This window comes from Paramisgurnus dabryanus, chromosome 15, assembly GCF_030506205.2.
Source record: "Paramisgurnus dabryanus chromosome 15, PD_genome_1.1, whole genome shotgun sequence".
NCBI lineage: Eukaryota > Metazoa > Chordata > Actinopteri > Cypriniformes > Cobitidae > Paramisgurnus > Paramisgurnus dabryanus.
Window position 1 is genome coordinate 22,380,341 of NC_133351.1, and position 22,202 is coordinate 22,402,542.

A 22,202-nucleotide genomic window follows, 5' to 3' on the forward strand; every position below is an offset into this window, starting at 1 on the left:
CATTTTATGCATCTGTGCAAAGTTTCGCGGAAGGATAAAAATGTTAATTTAAAACAAATATGCCAATAAAATGTTTCAAATTCATATTCATGTCCAGTTTTTTTTCTTATGTGGCAAGTAGCCGTGTAATAAGCGGGATAATGTAGAGGCAGTCGGTAGTTATTGGGAAATAAGCCCCTTCAGTGTGATACAAGACCGGATCCGCTTCGCGTCGGGTCCTGATCACACTGTCGGGGCTTATTTCCCAATAACTACCGGCTGGCGGCTGCCTCTACATTATCCCTTACTTAGGTCACACATGAAAGCCCCACATGTTTCCAAAGCAAAGAGTGATAATATGATGACTATAAAATGAATAATCCTTTAATGTCTTAATGTTTCCAGCAGTGATAACCACATAAACAGCCACAGGGTCACTCAAGCTTTCCCAGTAGGCTACAGTTTTATCAAGCCGTCCTCGCATGCACCTGTTTGTTCTCCATACTTGTCAGCAGTTGTGCGCACACTTAGGTAAATACAAATTAGGGTGCCTGACATCCTGGGGACAGCTGTGTTTTGCAGTGTAGAAAGCAATTGGGAAAACTCGACCAAACTTGCTCTTATTCGAAATGACTCTCTTCATTTTACCACATAATTTCTACTAATTCCTCAGTGATTATGGTTTATAGTATGAGATTGAAATTAGCGTCCTCTCAAGTGTTACAACAAGGTACAAATGGAACAATGAGAAAAGATCGGCTTCTTTTGGGGAAATCATGTCTATTCAAAATCACACTGATAGTTGCAATGCGTCCTGCAGACGTTTGGGAAAATCAACAACGCCACCTGCAGGCTACTCTTATAATCGCACGTGTGGCAAACCTCTGCCATATGGAAACATATGGACAAGTTACACTCCACTCATTTCAGAGCAACTGTGCTCATTCATCTATAGCTCTCGAGCTGCAGTGTTTCAGACCCCTGCAGGCAAAATGACCCCTGCACTACTGCGAAAACTCCCTTATCACTGTCAACATTCAGCTGCAATATGAAAACTCAGAAACACACCAGTCTACACAAGGAAAATATAAAACTTTAGTCATGGTACATTAATTGCTTCCTTAAATTTGGATTTAGATAGCCCAGTATTAAATAGCCTTTGTAGAACTAGCACAGAATGCCCAGATGCAAAGCTTTATACAGTAGCACTAAACATATGAGCATGTAGTATATTTAGACTGGTAATAAAGCCACACAAACATTTAGTAGGCCTACTAAACCTTATCGGGTCAAATATGAACCCAGAAAATGTATATTTTGACCCAACGCTGGATTGAAAGTAACCCAGCATTTTTAGTCTACTGTTATTTGTATTTATCAAATGTATATAATGCATAAGTTAATGCATGGTTGGTACATACAGAGACATCATACAGTATGCACAGATGTCCCTTCTAACATTGATTGTTTGGATGGGTTGATTTTAATCTTTGACATGACCTAAGTCGCTATTAGTGTCCATGCAGCTTAATTAAGTCAATACTAAAGATTTTATTATTTAAGATTATATTTTCACAACATTGTCTTTATGTAAGGATGATTTTAGAAAATAGTAAATCACCAAAAACTGGCTGGGTTGGACTTGGGTCACAATTTCTCATCAGACACACATTTTTGGAAACTTCCTCATTTATTCAGTAAAGATTCGTTTATATATGGACTTCTGACGTCAATAAATAAGATCATTGTTGAGTTTCACTGCTGGGAATATAGAGAGAATATGGACCAAAGATAGGAAAGATTTCTAAGTTACACAACGTTGCCAGTAGATGGAGACATGATACACTGCTTGTACCAGGGGACTAACAAATAAAAACCGTTTACAGATGTTCAAGTAATTTTAACACATCATTATTTATTGCGACACTGCGACATGTTTATTGATCAAATTCAGACATATGTAAAAATATATCAAAAAGTGACATCTTGATTAAAGGTAGAGACAAAAACCACGACTTACATAATTAAAATATTATTAATTGTGGGAGCCGCCATGTTGGCGATGACATCACATGACTGCTGTGTCTGCAGGTTGACCATTAGCCTGCCTTAAACATGGTTATTTAAACAGTAAAAGTAATGTTTTTGGTAGACTGATTAACATTTGTATTACCACATCGTAATTACAAGTGCTGTGTGTAGATTTTAGCGACATCTAGCGGTGAGATTGCGAATTGCAACCAACGGCTAAGTCCACGGCTCACGGTTGTGGCTAGAAGGGATACAGCTACGTTTTCATCATACATCTACAATCCGAATCCTACCTCATCAAAAAGTCATAGTAAAATCATACTTTGAGCTTTTCAGTAAATAACTCAATACACATTTGTACTTTGCTAACAAGGCATATTTTCATTTTGACAAGTATTTACATGGTTTATCATACTGGGGGTTTTACTTTAAGGTCATGCGATTTCTATTGCAATCTATAATCTTCATAGACCTTTATTTAAACGAAAATGTGTGTGTATATTATTAGGATGCCCAGGCTACGCAATTATGGTTAAGTTTTTTAAGTTATGATAAGTCAGACCACCATATTTCAGTTACATACATTCAAAATGTAAAAATATAGGACACATTGTGCACTGGCATAAAAATTGAATGCTAAACACAAAAGTCCTTCGGAGGTCGGTCAGATATTAAGGAGTCATGGTGCTACGACTCAACCACTAAGACTTCCAGGTTATTGTTGAATATTATCCTGCCGTCCACCTGTTTACTGCAGTCTGGATGTCTCAGTAAGTCCAGCACTCCTTTCTTCAGGTGCTCCGGAGCGTTCTTACTAAACTCTACCACATCAGTTAGGAAATCCAGCAGCAGTTCTCCGACCTCATCTCCCTCTGTAAAACACTCTGTGATGTCCATATGGGACTGAAGCACATATTTAGTGTATGGGATGTCCTTGGTATCCAAGAAGGTCTTTATATCTCCAATAGTAACACATTGGTTGATCTCAGTGTTACAGTGAGCAGCTCTGTAGGTCCTCAATAATTTTCCCCATCCACCCTCACCTATGCACACACAGGACTGTGTTAATAATTAGGAGTTAATAAATCAGAAATGCAATCAAAAATGGAAGAGAATCCGGATGCTATTGCACATGCAATCATTTTATAAATCCTTACAAATACTTTCATATTCTATGACACATCATAAAGATGCATTAGTATGTCTAAATCACACTTCAAAGCACAGCAAGTTTTAAAAGTGTCTCTTATCTTAGTACAGTGCTCCATGCCACTGACCCAGGTTTGTCAAGTTAGTGATTAGATTTTCTGGACCCGTATTCTTAAAGCTTTTTAGAATCGTCTCAAAGATCATTTAATTTAGCTTAAAAACTTCTATGTAGGAGTCAGATTAAGAGAGATTCAGCACCAATCTGAGAGCAACTTTGAGCATAAATACAAAAACTCAGCTGGCGGAGCTGACCCCATTGTCATGAAGAATGTGATTGGTTGGTTGTCCAAGATGGAAGAAAAATAGTGATTTTAAATATAGGGTCAATTATAAGCCAACATTTTGAAATAAAAGTATACTTTTTCCTGTTTTACACACACGCACGCACGCACGCACGCACGCACGCACGCACGCACACACACACACACACACACACACACACTTTGTAAGGTTCGGTCTTGTGATCAATTTGCTTATAGAAGTCTGTAACAGACCTATATAATCTCTGCTGCATAGTTCCATTTTTTCCAGTTGCCGAAGATGTTACTGTAGTTAATGTAGTGATTACTTCTATATCTGGCACTATGGCATTTCTGCACTGTGTCAGAGATGTTAACATGTCTCTAATAAGACCGATCACAAAGATGATCCCTGTATGATCTAATCTTATTAACTCACTGTCATACATTGTGTGCAACACTTATGGTCTCCCTCTTCATGTTTTGTCCACTTTCCCTGCTGCTAATAAAACTCTTAAGCCTCTTAATACTGCTAACAATTTTGGACCTTAAGAGCTCTTTTAAGGGTTAAGATGCTTTCTGATTGACTTTTTTTTACTAGAATATTTTCTTTCATTTTAAGGGTAAACGCCCAGATTTCTATTTTATAGAATTTTGTCACTAGGAACAACTCTTTGCACTAAGATTTTTCATGAATACAGGCCTTGATCTAAATGTATACACATAAGAGAGGTTGTTTACTTCTGAGCATTTACCTGACACCAAACTGATTAAGAGTTTTCCATCTTCATCTAACAGACTCCGGAAAAATGAGACAGTGGCCTCTGGATCTTTCACATAATACAGCATCTGTTAACACATACAAAATGATATTAATAACCCTGTTTGTTTATTTCAGCATCTATGGCTGTAATTCATAGTGAGAACGGGTTAACGCATAAACAAATTAATACACAAGTTTATCTATACACACATTAGTGGAGGGGCATTTGACATCTCCAATAGGCTTTATGCCCAGCTGCACTACCTCCTGAACTTCAGCCAGCTCCTTGTTTCCCGTCTGCCATTATTGGACAAACTGATTAATCCAGGTGTGTCTGATTATTGTTGTTGTGACTACTGAGGTCAGGCACACCTGAATTAATCAGTTTGTTTGTGACTACTGAGGTCAGGCACACCTGGATTAATCAGTTTGTCCAATAATGGCAGACAGGAAACAAGGAGCTGGCTGAAGTTCAGGAAGTAGTGCAGCTGGGCATAAAGCCTATTCACCTAACCTGCATGTCTTTGGACTGTGGGAAGAAACCAGAGTACCCGGCATAAACCCACACTGACACAGGGAGAACATGCCAGTGAAAATCTGTGGTATAATACAATTTAAACCTCAAAATAAACACAATAATGTGTTTATGACTAAATGAATGCAAATCTTGATTTCACTAATGTGAATAATACAGTATGATATTAGAAACCAGGGAACAAACCAAATATTAGAAAAGATTAAAAATAACTTCTGTCAATTTTCCAATGATACACTTTATACTTCAGCTGTTATTCTGATTGTTGAATTTTTAATCAAACTATTTTGAATCCCGCTGTTGGTATCTTATAACCTGTATCAAATGAATGAAGTCCATCTTTTCCCCAAGGTTTTCATCCTGCCAGTGTTTTTCAAATTCTGAAGCTGTCATCTTATTCCAAGTGAAGTTAATATAATCAAGATTTGGCGTTTTTGACACCAGACCTAAACAGAAAAACAGCATTCATATTTTTTTTGTTACAATACATCAGTTTGAAGAATCAGTACAAGTAGAGCTTGTCTATATTATGGGCTCAGTCAATATTAACATGATGGGTAAAATAATAACTAGTACCTTTATACTTGTGTAACATGTCAGTGCTCGGTTCCACCACTTCATTGTCGACTTTGACTTGCGGATGTTTCATGTGTAGCTGTGCTAGCATCTCTAGATCAATCTCACCTAAAAATGAAATGTGTAAATGGAAACTATAAGGTATTAATATAATGTAAAATGATAGATAATTTAAACCAAAGTATACTGTACCTGCTCCACTCCCTACACCCATTACATTAAAAACGGGCCGTCCTCCACCAATGCTGAGGAGATACATTATATTACAATATTATATCTGGACATCTTTGACATGCCACAAAAATAAGATATGACATTATATAAAAAATAAGACATCACCTTCCCAGTATGTCTGGTAGAGTATTATGGATGAAGTCCTGCATACATTGGTGCTGTGATGAGCGATCCAGAAAGAGTTCAAATGATTTGAGGTATCTTGAATAATCTTCAATAAGTGATCTGAATGGAGCTGTCATGGTCCTTGCTAAATAAAACATGCAAGTGGTGTTTTTAAAATGATCAAATGAGAAAAAAACTCAATAATCAGACAAAATCAGAAAAACCCACTAGGTTACTGTACATTTGTGTATTGTTAAATGTTACTGTTTACTGGATTTTATACATTTTAGGGGAAGAAATTTTATTAAATGAACATTTAGACATGTTTGTTAAACTATTCAAATCACAATAAAATTATTAAAATTAAAATAACAATGTCCATGAAAAGTATCATTGATTGTTGTACAAACGTATGAAGCTCACAACAATTAAAACAAAATAAATATTAAGAAAAAACGCCAGGGTTTACGGAAAGCAAGAAGTAAAGTTAGTTTATGATTGCGTAATGGGGAATAGAAATTCCGAGGGGAACAGCATCGGCTGTTTTACGGCGTCTCTGCAGAGTTCTGCTCGAACCTTTAAAGCCCGGAAAACACTGCAGGATTTTTGCACTCCTATCATTACCTTATCACACTGTGCGACATGGATCGTTTAAACTCGGGTACTGTAGGCATGTAGACTGTACGATGTTGACGCGGAAGCTTCGGCGGCTGCGTCACACGTTACCAGCATGCGCTCGTGGTAAACAAATACCAGCGCACAGGTCGTAGCAGCAAACACACTCTGTGCGGTGATCATGCCGAATTTCTGACACTGTCAGAAAACGAATTATTATTAAGCCAGTTATCGTGCAGTGTATCCCGGGCTTAACACAACTGACCCAGCTGATGAAGTTGGCAGACTAGAAACTTTCAGGCAGGTGTTTTGAGGGAAGTTTCAGCTAAACTCTACATGGACACTATGTATAGTCATTATATTTACCCGCAGGTTCATCAAAAGCGTGACTCATTCACACAACTGATTATTTTACGGACATCATGTGATGCAATGTAGTCGGTCTTAACATTAAACGAGCAGAAACGCAACACCTTACCTTTACTTTCCTCAGTGACGGCGATATTAAACAAACACAGGGCATCCACGCAGCTCTTCAGCCCCGCCCACCAACGCGAACCTCGCCACTCTTTTAAAGCAACACTGTTAAACAAGATGAAGAAAGGCATTTACAGTGTATAACCTTTAAAATCTTTTCCACTCTTTGTGTTTCTTTAATATTTGAAGTATAAATGTACTTAATATTATTAGAAAGAAACACATACAAAACTGCTAATAGTAATTTTCCAGGCTATTTATTTTCTATTTATACATTTGTTAATCAGTTTACTTGTTGAAAATAATTGTAATTTCTGAAGGACGAAAATGATTTGAGCAGGTAGTACCACTTTGCATTGGCTTGTTACTATTATGTCACTATTACTTTACATAGAAATAATTTACTAAGGAAGCAAATAACCAATTATTGTAAAATAAAAAAATACTTTTCACAGAAACAATTCATAGATATTAAAATGGGACCACTCAGTTATCTTTTAATACGGTTCACTTCTCATTGCATCAGTAGCTGACGGTGTGATGGAAACTCCTGTTTACTCCACGATTGAAGCCTATTGGTTAACGTCTGTAAAAATTACATAGAAATGGCATTTGAGCACGTCAAAAGGCGCAGGGACTACTCCATATAAGCAAGCAGTGCTGGGCAGTAGCTTCACTACAAGTAGCGAAGCAAGTAGTTTAACTACATTTTTCAGTAGCTTGGCGGTAGATTAGCTGCTTTCTAAATCAAATAGCTTTTCAGTAGCTAAGCTCTTTTTTGACCAAGTAGTGAGGTAGCTTCCACACAAGCTACAATTTTCCAAACATTTCTGAAGTCGTCCTGAATTTGAGAATAAGCGCGTCATTTGAATAGACACAGGACGTCGTTTGTTCCGTATTTTCGAGTTGTGCAGCCTTCCTTCATTCATACAAAACATTACTGTGTTGTTTTATATAGCTTTTAATAATCAGACCAGGCGCTATAGCTTCTTTTACATCTTTACTTACCAACTCCATAAGCACAACAAACCCCTCCCTTACCCGAGGCTTCTGCACATGCTCACAACTGCTGTGGCATGCTGGGTAATGGAGTTCTTAACATATTGTACTCATAACATCACATCTTTCCCCCTATAAAGAAATGAAATGTACCCTATAAAACAAACCATCTTAATGTGCTCTTAGTCATTTATAAATATATAAACTTTAATTTTACTTATTTAACTGTATGAAACTTTACTTGTAAACAACTATTACAATTGAAACCTTTATATATATATATATATATATATATATATATATATATATATATATATATATATATAAATAAACTTAAGGGTCCATATTGATCCTTTGTTCTGCAAAACAAACGAGAGAGTTATTAGCAACACTCAATCAACCTCTGAGGTGGCTGAACATGTCTCTTAGGTCTAGCCTGTCTTTCAGCAGCTGGCAACTTTGACAGTTTGGAAGGTGTCGCAACAGATGGTGATGCCGACACTGCTGTCAGGCCACTGTCAGGTAGCTCTGTCGATTCACCCGTGTCCTGCTGGACAATCTCCTGTGCTGTAGTGTCCTTTACAGTTGGCTGTAGTTGAAGATCCGTGCGGTTCCTCCTCAGAGACAGTCCATTCTCCATCTGGATCCTGTAGGAGCGTGGAGCAACTTCCTCCTCCACCTGTCCCTTTTGTCTCCAGGTGCCTGTAGAAATGTCCCTGAGACGCACCATGTCACCAGACTTCAACATTGGCAGGTGTTTTGTTGTTTGATTATACAGCTGTCTTTGTTTTGCTTTTTGCTCCTCCTTTACTTTTCTGACTTTGTATGCACTTTTGGGCGTAAGCAAGTCCTCATTTACTGGTAGGTTTGAACGAATGCGTCTACCCATCAGCATTTGAGCTAGTGATAGTCCATTCTGTAGAGGTGCACTCCTATAGATCAATAAACTTTTCTGAAAGTCATCTCTATCCTGTGCTTTTTTCATCATTGTTTTTACTGTTTTCACAGTGCTTTCCGCCAAGCCATTGGACTGGATAAGCTGGACTCGACGTCAGGTGTTGAAACCCCCATTCTTTGGCAAAGGCAGCAAACTCACAGCTGGAACACTGGGGCCCATTGCCCGAAAACAGTTCACATGGGACGCCATGTCTGGCGAAGACGGTCTTGAGGTAGCTGATGACAGCCTTGCTTGATGTTGACTGCAGCACTCCAACTTCTGGATAGTTTGAAAAGTAGTCGGTGACCACTATGTAACTCTTTCCATCACAGTCAAATAGGTCAGTTCCAACCTTATAGTAGGGTCTGTGGGGCACCGGATGAGTCATCAGCGGCTCAGCTTGTTGTTTTGGCCTGTGGATGCGACAAAGTTCACATGAAGCTGTTGTCTGGCTGATATCTTGGTTGATTCTAGGCCAGTACATTACTTCTCTTGCCCGTCGTTTACACTTGACTTCTCAGAGGTGGCCTTCGTGTATCTTTTGAAGCATTTGTTTACGTAATGATAATGGAATAACAAACTTGCTCCCCTTCATCACTATGTCATCCACCACGGTGAGCTCTGCTCTGTAGTTCCGGTAGTCTTGTATTTTCGTGGGGCAATCCTTTTTGTTTTTGGGCCACCCTGTCTGTACTGTGCGCTTGAGTTCTTTCATCGTTTCGTCTGCATTTGTCTCTCTCCGTATTTGTTCTGTTCTGTCAGCTGTTACTGGCAGAGACGTCCCAATCATGTCCACATATGCCTGTATTTCTACAGTGTTTTCGCTGTCCGCACGTTCCTCCTTATCCACTGCCCTAGACAAGGTGTCGGCGGTGTACATGTATTTTCCCTGAGTGTATATCATGTGCAACGTCATATTTTTGCAGCCTTATTAGCATGTGCTGTATCCATACAGGACAGTCATTCAGAGGTTTGGACATGATGGACACCAGAGGTTTGTGGTCAGTTTCTACTTCAAAAGCTTGACCATAGACGTATTGGTGAAAACGTTCACATGCATACATGCTCGCTAACAGCTCCTTCTCAATTTGAGCGTATCTGGACTCGGCGCTTGTCAAGGCCCTGGATGCATAGGCGACAGGTAGCCACTGCTCTCGTGTTGCTGCAGTAGCACCGCTCCAAGGCCATACTGCGACGCATCTGCTGAGATCCTTGTTCTCTTCTCTCGGTCGTAAAACTTGAGCACTGGCTCCTGTGTCAGGGTCTCTTTCAGTTTCACAAAACTTTGTTCCTGCTCATGGGACCAGATCCATTCATTCTTTTGTTCCAGAAGACTCCTTAAAGGTGCTGACAGGGCTGAGAGCTGTGGGACAAACTTGGCAAGATAGGTGACCATTCCTAGAAAACGTCTGACTTCATCTTTGTTGTTTGGTCTTTCCATGTTGTTGATTGCTGACGCTTTTCTCGGGTCGGGCTTTACTCCCTCTTCACTGACAACATCTCCCACAAAGGTAAGTGTTTTCACTCCAAACTCACATTTGTCTTTGTTAAGCTTCAGATTCACTTCCCTTGTCTTATCTAGCACTTTTCTCAGTCTTTCGTCGTGTTCTTCTCGATTCGACCCCCAGACTATGATGTCATCCATCATTGTCTCTACTCCTGGTATGTGCTCGAAGATCATATGAATAGTCTTATGGTAGACTTCAGGCGCTGATAAGATACCATACGGCAGACGAAGAAACCTGTACCTGCCCTCAGGTGTGTTAAACGTGCACAGCTTGGAACTCTCCTCGTCCAGCCTCAGCTGACAGAAACCTGACGAAGCGTCTAGTTTGCTGAACCATTTAGCTCCTGCGAACTGTGCCATGATTTCTTCTCTGGTCGGTAACTTAAAGTGTTCTCTTTTGATTGCCTTGTTTAAGTCCCTTGGGTCCAAGCACGTTCTCAGAGCACCATTTTTCTTTTGCAGGATAACCAGCGAGCTGACCCATTCAGTTGGCTCATCTATTTTCTGGATGACCTTTAAATTTTCCATACGCGCTAGTTCCTCTTTCAGTTTTTCATGCAATGCAAAAGGAATTTTCCTACAAGGATGCACAACAGGAGAGACTTTTATCCACACATATTTTGTGTTCTCCAGGAAGACATCCAAGTCCTTCGAAACAGTCTTTATACTCTTCCATGAGTGAATCATGATCATTTGCAGTATCTGATGATGTCACTACAAACACTCTTTTGACCAGATTGAGCTTTGTACAGGTCTTTAGTCCCAGGATTGGTTGTGCAATCGTATCCACGATCAGTAGCAGTGCTCTTATCTGTTGGCCTCTGTGTTTAAAGGTTGCCATGCATCCGCCTTTAACAGAAACGCGTTCTCCAGTGTATCCTGTCACCTTTGTTTTTATAGGATGTATTTTGCTTTTCACCTTCAATGTTTTGTAATCTTCAAATGATAACAGGTTTACGTGGGCACCTGTATCTAACTTGAATGGTATTATCGTCTCATTCACTTCAACTGGCACAATCCAATCCTCTTTTTTCTTTGTGTGAGCCTGCAACACATCCACAATGAACTCCTCATCATCATCCTCTTCCTCATCAATTGCGTGAACTCTCTGTTTAAAAGCTGATTTGCAACATCTTGCATAATGGTTGCTTTTTCCACAGTTGTTACAGGATTTTTCAAATGCAGGACATGATTTTGGCTTGTGGCTGCCTCCACATTTACCACACTTAAACTCTGTAAATTTCTCCCTCTGATATTTTTGTTTGGTAAATGTTTTTTTTTCTTTGTTCTTTATTTACTGCATGCACTGTTGTTTCACCTCTCCGCAGCTCTTTTTTGCTTGTGCTCGAGTGGTTTCTGCTGCTCTACACATACTGACACACTTATCTAATGTCAGCCCAGTCTCTCTAAGCAGTCTTTCTCTGAGTGCATTGTCCACTGTGCCACAAACGATCCTGTCTCTCACTAGTGAATCTCTCAGGGTGCCAAATTCACGTTTTGCTTAGTGTGTGAAGCTCTGCTAAGTACTGATCAAAAGGTACTCCTTGCTTTTGGTCATGGGTGAAAAATTTGTACCTCTCAAATGTCACGTTCTGACTAGGCACAAAATACTCTTCAAACTTTGCCATTAGCTCTGCTAAAGTCAGATTAGCTTCATCCAGCTGAAAGCTATTATATATGTCTAAAGCATCTTCTCCCATAACATGCAAAAGGATGTGAGCTTTCAGTTTTTCATCCTCACCTCCTGCTCCGCTTGCTGCTAAATATATATTAAAACGTTGCTTAAACCGCTTCCAATTATCAGCAAGATTACCAGTCATTTGCATGGAAGTGGGTGGACTCAGCCTCTCCATTGCTGCACGTCGGGTTACCGGGACCTCCCCAGCACTCTCCTGTTGCTGGTTGTCCTCAGATTCGGGCACAGAATCCTCTTCTATTTGTTCGCTCTGTCCCTCGTCACCCGTTTCACTTCCACTGCCACTTGTACCCATCACACGCCGTAGCAAACTTTTTTAGCATGTTGCTTTATTAGCCCGTTACACTCACGCGATCGGAATTTTTTTCTTCTCTTTTCGTGGCTCTCCCGTGGCAAATCTTCCTTCCGTTGTTGCTCACGGCCACTTCTGACACTATGTGTTGTTTTATATAGCTTTTAATAATCAGACCAGGCGCTATAGCTTCTTTTACATCTTTACTTAACAACTCCATAAGCACAACAAACCCCTCCCTTACCCGAGGCTTCTGCACATGCTCACAACTGCTGTGGCATGCTGGGTAATGGAGTTCTTAACATATTGTACTCATAACATCACAATTACCACTCGCATTCTGTGAAGACTCATGCTCTACCTCTGACTGGGTTATATCACCAAGCCAAGCTAATATAAAAACATGTAATAAATATTACAATTGAAACTATTAATAGAATGTGCTTTGGCGGGCACCTCACAGACTCTGTGCAGGCTACCTGCTGCCTGTGGGCCCATGTTGGAGACCCTTGTGTTAAGATATGTCAGGGCAAGGTGTTTTTGAATAAAGGCAGCTCAAACATGCATTTTATTCTGTGAGTAGGATAAGTCCAGCAAACAGCCCCAAAATGTGAAGTACCTAGGCCTACATAATGCTTGTATTGCCTATAATTACCAAAATGATAAATTGAAACTGAATAAATAATTACATAATGAAACTGGTTAAAAATAAAAAAGTAGCTTGGATGTAGCAAGCTACTATTGATGTAGCTTAGCTTGCTACATTTCCCAGGGGGTAGCTTCAGTGTAGTGAAGCTTCATTTAATGTAGTAGCTGGTAGCTTAGCTCACTACATTTTCCATGTAGCTTGCCCAGCACTGCATATAAGTCAGTGTCGAATGCCACAAAGTACCTTTTTCTCCTTCATCACAATTATCTCGCTGCTCCAAAGAAGAAACCTTTGCTCGCCGTCGACTCACAGCTCTGCAGTGACATTTACTCCTTCAGCGATTTACCCTGCTGATTTTCAGTAAGAGCAGAATTTCCTCTAAAAGAGCAGAAGTGCACTGATATAATGGCTTGTGTTGAGCCCCTTTGCCCCTTGAAGATCTCCATGTTAAATGTGTCTCCTGCCTGGGTCCCGCCCACGTTGAGACTGCGCCCAAGGATTCCGGTTGCGGCCACTGCTGTCTCTTGCTGTGCTGCATGCCCGAATCGCTGCATTCTGTAGTCTCCCATGCTCCCCTGACTATCCCTCTTCAGCCGAGATGGAAAAAGCAGTGGAGCCATGAGCCATGAGTTCAGATGACGAGCTCACACCGGTATTACGATGATCAGCACCCCCTGCCATGCGCCAGTGGTATGGTCTCATTTGGTAGCACGGACAACCTGGTTGAGCTTATGTCTTCCGCCTCTGAACTTGAGGATTAGGTGGCTTCAGACGATGACGCTCCTACTGCAGATGAGCCCAGCAATGTCCATCCTCAGTGTGACTCTGAACTCATCTGTGTCCCCACCAAGGCGGCTTCCAAACTCGGGCTTCAGTGGTCCTACCCGGTCGAACCGGAACACAGCCGGCTCGACAAGTGTTTTCGATAGCCAGGACACCGTCAACCATCTCGTCAGAGACAAGCCCCATTCTTTTCCGAGGTCTTCCATGAGCTCACACGCTCATGGCGAACCCCACATTCCACCCGTGCTCACAGCTCCTTTGGCCTTCCGCTCTCTGTGGTCGACTGCGCGGACAACCAAGCGATCCTCAGAGCCAAGCTTTATTAATAAAGGCCATGGTAGAGACAGTCCCACCAGTGCAAAACAAGTCATGGTTTACTGCCACTATTTTCTCATTCTGAAAAAAGATGGCAGCCTCAAACAGATACCAATACACAGTCCTGCCCTTCGGATTATCTCTAGTCCTACGTACATTAACCAAATGTGCAGATGCTGCGTTTGCCTGTCTGAGAAAGAGCGGCATTTGCATATTAAATAACCTTAACGATTGGCTTATTCTAGTTCCAACAAAACAAGAAATTTGTGCGCACATATCCATCCTGCTCCAGCACCTGGAGAATTCAGGGTTTAAAATCAACGTCAAAAAAAGCTTGCTTACCCCGACACAAGGGATTGTGTTTTTAGCCGAGACGCTTGACTCCAACAGGTCTTGAGACTGGTTGAAACCAGAATCCGTATTTATAGTCAGGCGCTCCCCTCAAACATTTTCAAAGAATGCTGGGTCTCATGGCACTCATTCTGTTAAGTCTGCTGTTTATGAGACCAATATGGGAGTCACTTCACCTGTTCCTCTTGGGCACAGAGCTCGTTTTGGTAGGCAGGAGGAGAGTGGTGACCACGGATGCCTCTATGACAGGATAGGGCACGCACTAAGATGGGTGCTTTTATAGGCTCAACGAAATGTATGCTCTATTAAGGCGATGCACATTCCGGCCATAGTCAACACGGGCAATGACATGCTATCTTGATTGCCCTGTCAGAGCTCTTAGAATTTACAAGAACCGCTTTGCCTCCTTTAGGAAGTCAGAACAGCTGTTTATGAGCTGCGCAGATTGGTCATTGGGTAAGCAGAGGTTATCCAAATGGATCGTCGAAGCCATTAAATTGGCATACGCCTTCCTGAATGAACAGTGCCCTCTTGGTATTAGAGCCTACTCTACACGGTGTATGGCTTCATTCTGGGCATGGTCAGCAGGGATTTCTATCTCAAACACTTGTGAAGTGGCCTGAGGATCAACGTTGTCCCCAATTTGTTAGATTTTACAGCCTGGACGTCCCTGCCTTTCAAATGCAGGTCCTGTCGGCTTTATTACTACGTGGTTCATTCACTTTTCACTCCGAGCTCCGTATTTCCAAGCTCGCTCTAGCTGGTTTAAATGGGGCCTCATTAATGCCTATTCTCCACTTCAAGTCCGCTTTAAGCACGGCATGATGGGATATGGTCCCCATAGCAGGGGTAACCTTATCGATTTCTACCAGATAAGGTATGAAGCTCATTTCTGCCCATTCTAAAGTTTACTCTGCAAGACAGTTCACTCCCCTGTACCAGTGTGAATACACGGAGGGCATTTTTGTGAAACTCACCCATTGTTAAATCAATTTTTCACTTCTAGTGAGAATAACGTTTAACGAAGGAAGACTAAAGATGCACTAAAGATGCTGCAGGGTAAAAATGCAGTTATCCTGTTTGTACTTTACAGTATCTGCCTTTACAGTATATTTACAGTATCTGCCTTACACTTATTTCCATGTGTTGTAACTAATGTACAAGACATTTAAAGACTGTGCTATGAGAGATAATTTTATTCTACAGTGAGAAATATCTTGTCAAGTCTCTGCTTCTGTAGACTTCATCATCTTAAAATAACACAATATTCATAATATTATTTTTTCTACAGTGATCTTATAGAGGAGTGTATGTTATTTGCACCCATTTATAAAAAAGCAAGCACACTGAATGTTACTTTTTTATAACAAACTTATAAAGGGAAATAGGTTCAATGATATATGTAAAAATTAAGGCGGTGCTATTTTAAAGACTTATCATAGCCAACAAGAATAACTCATTCATTGTTTAAATGCATTTATCTTTAAAATGTACTGTATAGCTTAAGCCAAACCTTTGTCCTGTCTGGTTAGGCTTCTCAGTTAATAAGTTGTTAAACATTTATACTTTGCTACCGAGGAACGTTTTTATCTGTTTTGCCAAGTATTTACATAGTTAATCAAACTGAGTTTCACCATTTCTGGAGATCTACCTTCCATCTAATTGTGGTTTTTTCATTGTGGTTGGAGGTCTGCAGAAAAGTAGATCTTCAAGAACAGGGTTGGTGACCACTGCTTTGGGGTCATCCGACTCCTGTTGCAATAATCTCCATAGACCTTTATTTAAATTAAAAATATGTGTGTACATTATGATGCCCAAGCTATGCAATTACTGCTTATAATGTTTTATGTTATGATAAGCCAGACTACTTATTTCTGGTACAGAAATTCAAAATGTAAAAATATAGAACACATTCTGCACTGGTGGAGGTCAGGTCAGATTTAATTGTGGAGGTCGGTCAGATATTAAGGAGTCATTGGGTTATGGCTCAACCACTACAACTTCCATGCTACTGTTGAACATTATCCTGCCGTCCACCTCTTTACTGCAGTCTGGATGTCTCAGTAAGTCCAGCACTCCTTTCTTCAGGTCCTCAGGAGCGTTCTTACTGAACTCTACCACCTCAGTTAAGAAATCCAACAGCAGTTCTCCGACCTCATCTCCCTCTGTGAAACACTCTGTGATGTCCATATGGGACTGAAGCACATAATTACTGTATTGGATGTCCTTGGTATCTAAGAAGGTCTTTATATCTCCCATAGTGACACACTGGCTGATCTCAGGGTTACAAAGAGCAGCTCTGTAGGTCCTTATTAATTTTGCCCATCCACCCTCACCTATGCACACACAGGACATTGTTAATAACTAGGAGGTCAGAGAGACCCAACCAGGAAAAGTTTACAAATTGGAAATGCAATTAAAAATGGAAGAAAATCCTGTATGCAATTGCACGTTCAATCATTCTTATAAATCCTTACAATTACTTTTATATCCTTTGACATGTCATAAATATGCATCAGTACAGTATGTCTCAATCACACTTCAAAGTTTTAAATGTGTCTCTTATCTTAGTACACTGCTCCATGCCAATAACCCAGATCTCTCAGTTTAGTGATTGGATGATCTGATCTAAATGTATACACATAAGAGACGTTGTGTACCTCTGAGCATTTACCTGACACCTGAATAATTAAGAGTTTTCCATCTTCATCTAAGAGACTCCGGAAAAATGAGACAGTGGTCTCTGGATCTTTCACATAATACAGCATCTGTTTAACACAAACAAAATTATATTATTAATCCAAGAAATATTAATGAATTAAAATTAATAATAATGTTTGTTTATTCTATGGCTATAAATTGTGGTGAGAACTGGTTAATCCATACGCAAGTTTATCTATAAACCCGGCGGAAACCCAGATTCTGTACTAACAGTTCAAAGATCCTGAGTTCCACTGATAATACAGTATGTATTTTGAAACATTATGTGATATTAGAAACCAGGGAACAAACCAAATATTAGAAAAGATCAAAAATCATTTACAGCCATTTTCAAATCATATACTTTACACTTCAGCTTTTATTCTGATTGTTGATTTTTTTATAAATTATTTTGAACCCCACTGTTGGTATCTTATAACCTGTATCAAGTGAATGAAGTCCATCTTTTTCCCAAGCTTTCGCTCCTGCCAGTGTTTTTCAAATTCTGAAGCTGTCATCTTATTCCAGGAGAAGTTAATATAATCAAGATTTGGCGTTTTTGACGCCAGAACTAAACAGAAAAACAGCATGAATATCTTTTTGTTGCAATACATCAGTTTGAAGAATCAGTACAAGTAGAGCTTGTCTATATTATGAGCTCAGTCAATATTAACATGATGGGTAAAATAATAACCAGTACCTTTATACTTGTGTAACATGTCAGTGCTCGGTTCCACCACTTCATTGTTAACTTTGACTTGCGGATGTTTCATGTGTAGCTGTGCTAGCATCTCTAAATCAATCTCACCTAAAAAATACATGAAATGTGTAAATGGAAACTAGGTATTATTAAGGTATTGATTTAATGAAAAAAAAATATATAAACCAAAGTATACTGTACCTGTACCACTCCCTACACCCATTACATTAAAAATGGACCTTCCTCCACCAATGCTGAGGAGATACATTATATTACAATATTATATCTGGACATTTTTGACATGCCACAAAAATAAGATATGGCATTATATAAAAAATAAGACATCACCTTCCCAGTATGTCTGGTAGAGTATTATGGATGAAGTCCTGCATACATTGGTGCTCTGATGAGCGATCCAGAAAGAGTTCAAATGATTTGAGGTATCTTGGATAATCTTTAACAAGTGATCTGAATGGAGCTGTCATGGTCCTTGCTAGATGAAACCTGCAAGTGGTGTTTTTTTAAACTCTCAATAATCAAGTAAATTCAGAAAACCCACTAGTACTGTACATTTGGATTTTATACATTTCAGGGGAGATCATTTTATTAAATTAACATTTTAAACATGTTTGTTAAACTTTAAAATTACTATTAAATGCTTTAAATCAAAATAATCCTGTCCATTAAAAAAGTAACGTTGATAGTTTTAAATACACGTGCATGGGGATTCTGGCCTAAAACATTCAATAAAAAATATTGTGATGATTTTCATTTAATTATACTTAAGCATATACTTCCACTACTCCGTTTTCCACGTTTTAAGCACATCCCTGTTACTGTCTATTAGCACTTGTAAAGAAAGGGATGGTCAGATAAATAAAATAAACTCATTAAATTGTTGAGTACATTTGTCCATTCAACCTTTTATACATATTCTACTCACAAGATGTCAAATAAACAGTTTTGTTTAAAGCTTCACTCATTGTGACTATTTTACACAACTGTTTGATTATTTTAAGGACACTATGTGATTGACAGTCACTGTAGTCAGTCTGACAATAAAATTAAACGAGCAGAAGCCAACAACTTACCTTAACTGACCTCCTTTTAACAATGCGTGAGAATGCTGAACACAGCTCAACCGTGAAGCCCTTCAGCCCCGCCTACCACTGTGAACCCCGCCCACTCTCTTAAAGCAACACTGTCAAACAATATAAAGAAAGTTGATTATTATAGTATTATAGTTATATATAATTTATTATTTACAAATACAAGTAAAATGTATGGTGAAAAGGAAGAAGAGCTAATGGTATTTACTGTATTTACACATACAAAACACACACACACACACACACACACACGCACACATTCTGGTTTCCATGTTTTGTGGGGACATTCCATAGACGCAATGCATTTTGTACTGTACAAACTGTATATTCTATTCCCTTCCCCTAACCCAAACCCTAACCCCAACCATCACAGAAAACTTTCTGCTACTTCACATCTTCAAGAAACATCATTCAGAGATGCCAGCCGCAAGTGCAATGTGCAGAGCGGCATCCGTTCACAATGTGCACAACCACTCCTCTCAAAAGATGACCATGCGTGTTGTGCCCCGAGGCACATAACACATAAAAGATGCGAGTCCTCGCTCGTAATAAAACGAGGCCACAGGGAAGCACAGTCCTTAAAACCTTTCTTAGACATGATAAACACACAAACGCTTGCTGAGGCATAAAAGCTAAAGCCGACGATGCCAGTTTTTTTTTATAGCTTCCTGGTTCCCACGTCACCCGCCCATGACGTGTCACTTGACCATTGGATTGATTTGACATACATGCTTCAGACTAGACCCCGAAGCCGTTTGTTTTGAGAATAATGGCTGGCTGATGAAGTTATTGGCTGGCTAGCCGGCTCATCCGAAACCTAAATGGCTGCTGCAGCCGCCAAACTTTTCATAGCTGCAAATGGCTGAAGCTGCCACATGTCTACAGATGTCTACGTTATACTGATTAACAGTGTTGGGAAAATTACTTACAAAGTGTAATACATTACATATTACAAATTACTGTAATTTCAAAGTAATTAGTCACATTACAATATTACTGTCTCTGAACTGTAATGAGTAACATTACTTTTGAGTTACTTTCATCAAAATAACAGAAGCATTAAAAAATGTTAAAATGTAGTTTATCGATGCTTATAAATCTAGAAGTTATGTGTTTGCCCTCGAGCTTTGAATAGGCACAGTGAAGACTTATGGCAAAATACAATAACTGTCAGAATTATAAACGTAGACAAATGATCTGGTAAAAGTATGGTAAATTATGGTACACATAACCAAACACAATAGAGCTAGAGCCCACTATAATGCTACCTATAGACTAATAACATGGCAAAACATGCAACCTCTTTTAATTTCTATTCTTTAATTCACTTTTAATTCAGAGCCACAGCACAAACCTGGCATGCAATGGGTTGAATGAATGAATGAATATAGGTTCCCATACAAAGGCTGGTAAAAACTTTTAACATTGATGTTTAAAGTCTACACTAATTTTACGTTGTAGTTTTGGTTGCTGTTTGTAATAAAACTGTAGATAGCATAGCAATAGCCTAGCAATCTATTATGTATCTGGACTGTAACCATAGCAACGTTAGCTTACCTTGTCATTGCTGGTGTGATATGGATTTTACTGGCAAGCTTTTTAAAAGTCTCTTTACTTCTGGGGTTCAAGCAGCACAGGAGACCGATAGAAACTTTCTGTTGGTTTTACTTAGTGCTCTCATTCGCAGAATTATGCGTGTGCTGCGCTACCGGACCTGATTGCGACCACTTTAGTCAATGTTATGCCGCGCGCGGACTTCCCAGAAGCGGCTCTTATAAGAAATGCGTCTATATTTGACTTCACCGATTCCAAATCGCAGTTCCAATACAAAATTAAAGTAAAAATGAACATACTGCATACAGCACCCGGAAACAGACATACAAACGTTATTTTACCCGCAGCTTTTTCCTGTGTGGATGCTGGTCGCGCGCATTGGTCAAAAATAAAAATAACACGGTCTATTTTTGAAATGCATTGTTGTGACGCGCACGTTACTAATGCTTCGCTTCTTCTGTACGGAAAACGGGCAATTTTAATTTCCCAATCTGAAGACTGCAGCCTCCGGAGGTCGCATTTTTACGCTGCCTACGTAACCAAACTGTCTTATTTCAAAATATCAACAATTATAAAGTTTATTCTTATTATAAGTTAATCGTAAATTGTTTTAATATGCGTATGGCTTGCGAATGTAATGCTCAGTTAACTTAAATAAACCAGGCTTGATGACGTATGCAGCCTGCATATGCGACCTCCACAGGTTGCAAGTTGCAACCCCTCTGTGTATTGTAGCAACGAGCGAGCACAAGACTGTGCTGTTATGAAACCAATCGGAAAATGGATCTCGTGTATTGTTTATATATTTCGTGTGTGTATGTCTCTATGTGATAGAATTATTATTTGATTGCAAATAATTCTAGACGGCTCAGCCAAACTTTATCAGCTGGCGGCTCAATTTGGCTTAGGAAATTATTGGCTGAACTTCTAAATGGCGCAAATGGCGGCGCCTGGCGGCGGCTTCGGGGTCTACTTCAGACGCAATCACGCAGAGGGCGTTCCCATAGCGTAGCTTCGACAATTCAGCTCGAGTTCCCTCGTAAGGAACTCATGTGTAGTCCGCGATTGAAACCTAGTGATTAACGTCTGTAAAAATTAAAGACAAATGGCATTTGAGCACATCAAAAGGGGCAGGGACTACATTATATAAGTACTTTTTTCTCCTTCAGCGCAATCATCTCTCTGCTCCAAAGAAGAAACCTTTCCTCACCGTCAACTCACAGGCCTGCAGTGACATTCACTCATTTAACGACTTCCCCTGCTGATTTCCAGAAAGAGCTGAATTTCCTCTAAAAGAGCAGAAGTGCGCTGATATAATGTGGCTTGTGTCGAGCCCCTTTGCCCCTTGAAGATCTCCACGATAAATGCCTGGTCTCCTGCCTGGGATTGCCCACGCTGAGATGGCACTCAAGGATTCAGGTTGCGTCCACTGTGAGGATCTTTCTCTTGTTGTGCTGCATGCCCGAATCGCTGCATTCTGAGGCACCGTCTCCTGTTCTCCCCTGACTATCCCTCATCATCTGAGATGGAAAAAGCAGTGAGCCTAAATGGTGTTCAGATGACAAGCTCACACCAGCACAGCACAAGCGTGCTTACTCTCCTCTTCGCCAGCATACAGTCATGTTTACCAAAACGATCAGCACCCCCTGCCGTGCACCAGTGGTATGGTCTTATTGGTAGCTCGTATGACCTGGTTGAGCTTATGTCTTCTGCCTCTGAACTTAAGGATAAGGTGGCTTCAGATGAAGACACTCCTACTGCAGATGAGCCCAGTGATGTCCGTCCTCAGTCTGACTCTGAACTCTTCCGCGTCCTCACCAAGGCGGCCTCCAAACTCGGACTTCAGT

At 40.0% G+C, this 22,202-nt stretch overlaps 2 protein-coding genes across 4 annotated transcripts; both read right to left on the reverse strand.

Moving 5' to 3' along the window:
- Positions 1 to 1,874: 1,874 nt before the first annotated feature.
- Positions 1,875 to 16,126, reverse strand: LOC135731058 (histamine N-methyltransferase-like). 3 transcript variants are annotated; one of them, XM_065249021.2, is made up of 8 exons: positions 15,944 to 16,126; positions 6,765 to 6,868; positions 5,672 to 5,816; positions 5,525 to 5,577; positions 5,333 to 5,440; positions 5,072 to 5,202; positions 4,214 to 4,307; positions 1,875 to 3,053 (listed from the first exon to the last, which is right to left on the reverse strand). In XM_065249021.2, the coding sequence occupies exons 1-8, from the start codon at positions 16,096 to 16,098 to the stop codon at positions 2,698 to 2,700; spliced, it is 1,146 nt and encodes a 381-aa protein (XP_065105093.1). In that variant the 5' UTR covers positions 16,099 to 16,126; the 3' UTR covers positions 1,875 to 2,697. The 3 variants fall into 3 exon arrangements, with proteins under 3 accessions (XP_065105093.1, XP_065105094.1, XP_073668134.1); XM_065249022.2 differs by lacking the exon at positions 15,944 to 16,126 and adding an exon at positions 7,772 to 7,810; XM_073812033.1 differs by lacking the exons at positions 6,765 to 6,868; positions 15,944 to 16,126 and adding an exon at positions 6,296 to 6,389.
- An 89-nt stretch (positions 16,127 to 16,215) lies between these two features.
- On the reverse strand, positions 16,216 to 18,894 carry LOC135782475 (histamine N-methyltransferase-like). The gene is made up of 7 exons (XM_065292800.2): positions 18,784 to 18,894; positions 18,041 to 18,196; positions 17,894 to 17,946; positions 17,693 to 17,800; positions 17,433 to 17,563; positions 16,967 to 17,060; positions 16,216 to 16,628 (listed from the first exon to the last, which is right to left on the reverse strand). The coding sequence occupies exons 2-7, from the start codon at positions 18,175 to 18,177 to the stop codon at positions 16,273 to 16,275; spliced, it is 879 nt and encodes a 292-aa protein (XP_065148872.2). The 5' UTR covers positions 18,178 to 18,196; positions 18,784 to 18,894; the 3' UTR covers positions 16,216 to 16,272.
- Positions 18,895 to 22,202: the final 3,308 nt, after the last annotated feature.

What these genes read in the sequence shown, in the direction of transcription:
- LOC135731058 (XM_065249021.2), bottom strand. Translation starts at nt 16,098, where the DNA reads ATGTACACACATATTTTTAATTTAAATAAAGGTCTATGGAGATTATTG. An exon ending in CATGTTACACAAGTATAAAG is followed by an intron (nt 5,203 to 5,332) that starts GTACTAGTTATT and finishes TTTTCTGTTTAG; the next exon opens with GTCTGGTGTCAAAAACGCCA. An exon ending in ACTTCATTCATTTGATACAG is followed by an intron (nt 4,308 to 5,071) that starts GTTATAAGATAC and finishes ATGTGTTAACAG; the next exon opens with ATGCTGTATTATGTGAAAGA.
- LOC135782475 (XM_065292800.2), bottom strand. Translation starts at nt 18,177, where the DNA reads ATGACAGCTCCATTCAGATCACTTGTTAAAGATTATCCAAGATACCTC. An exon ending in GGGTGTAGGGAGTGGTACAG is followed by an intron (nt 17,801 to 17,893) that starts GTACAGTATACT and finishes TGTATTTTTTAG; the next exon opens with GTGAGATTGATTTAGAGATG. An exon ending in ACTTCATTCACTTGATACAG is followed by an intron (nt 17,061 to 17,432) that starts GTTATAAGATAC and finishes TGTGTTAAACAG; the next exon opens with ATGCTGTATTATGTGAAAGA.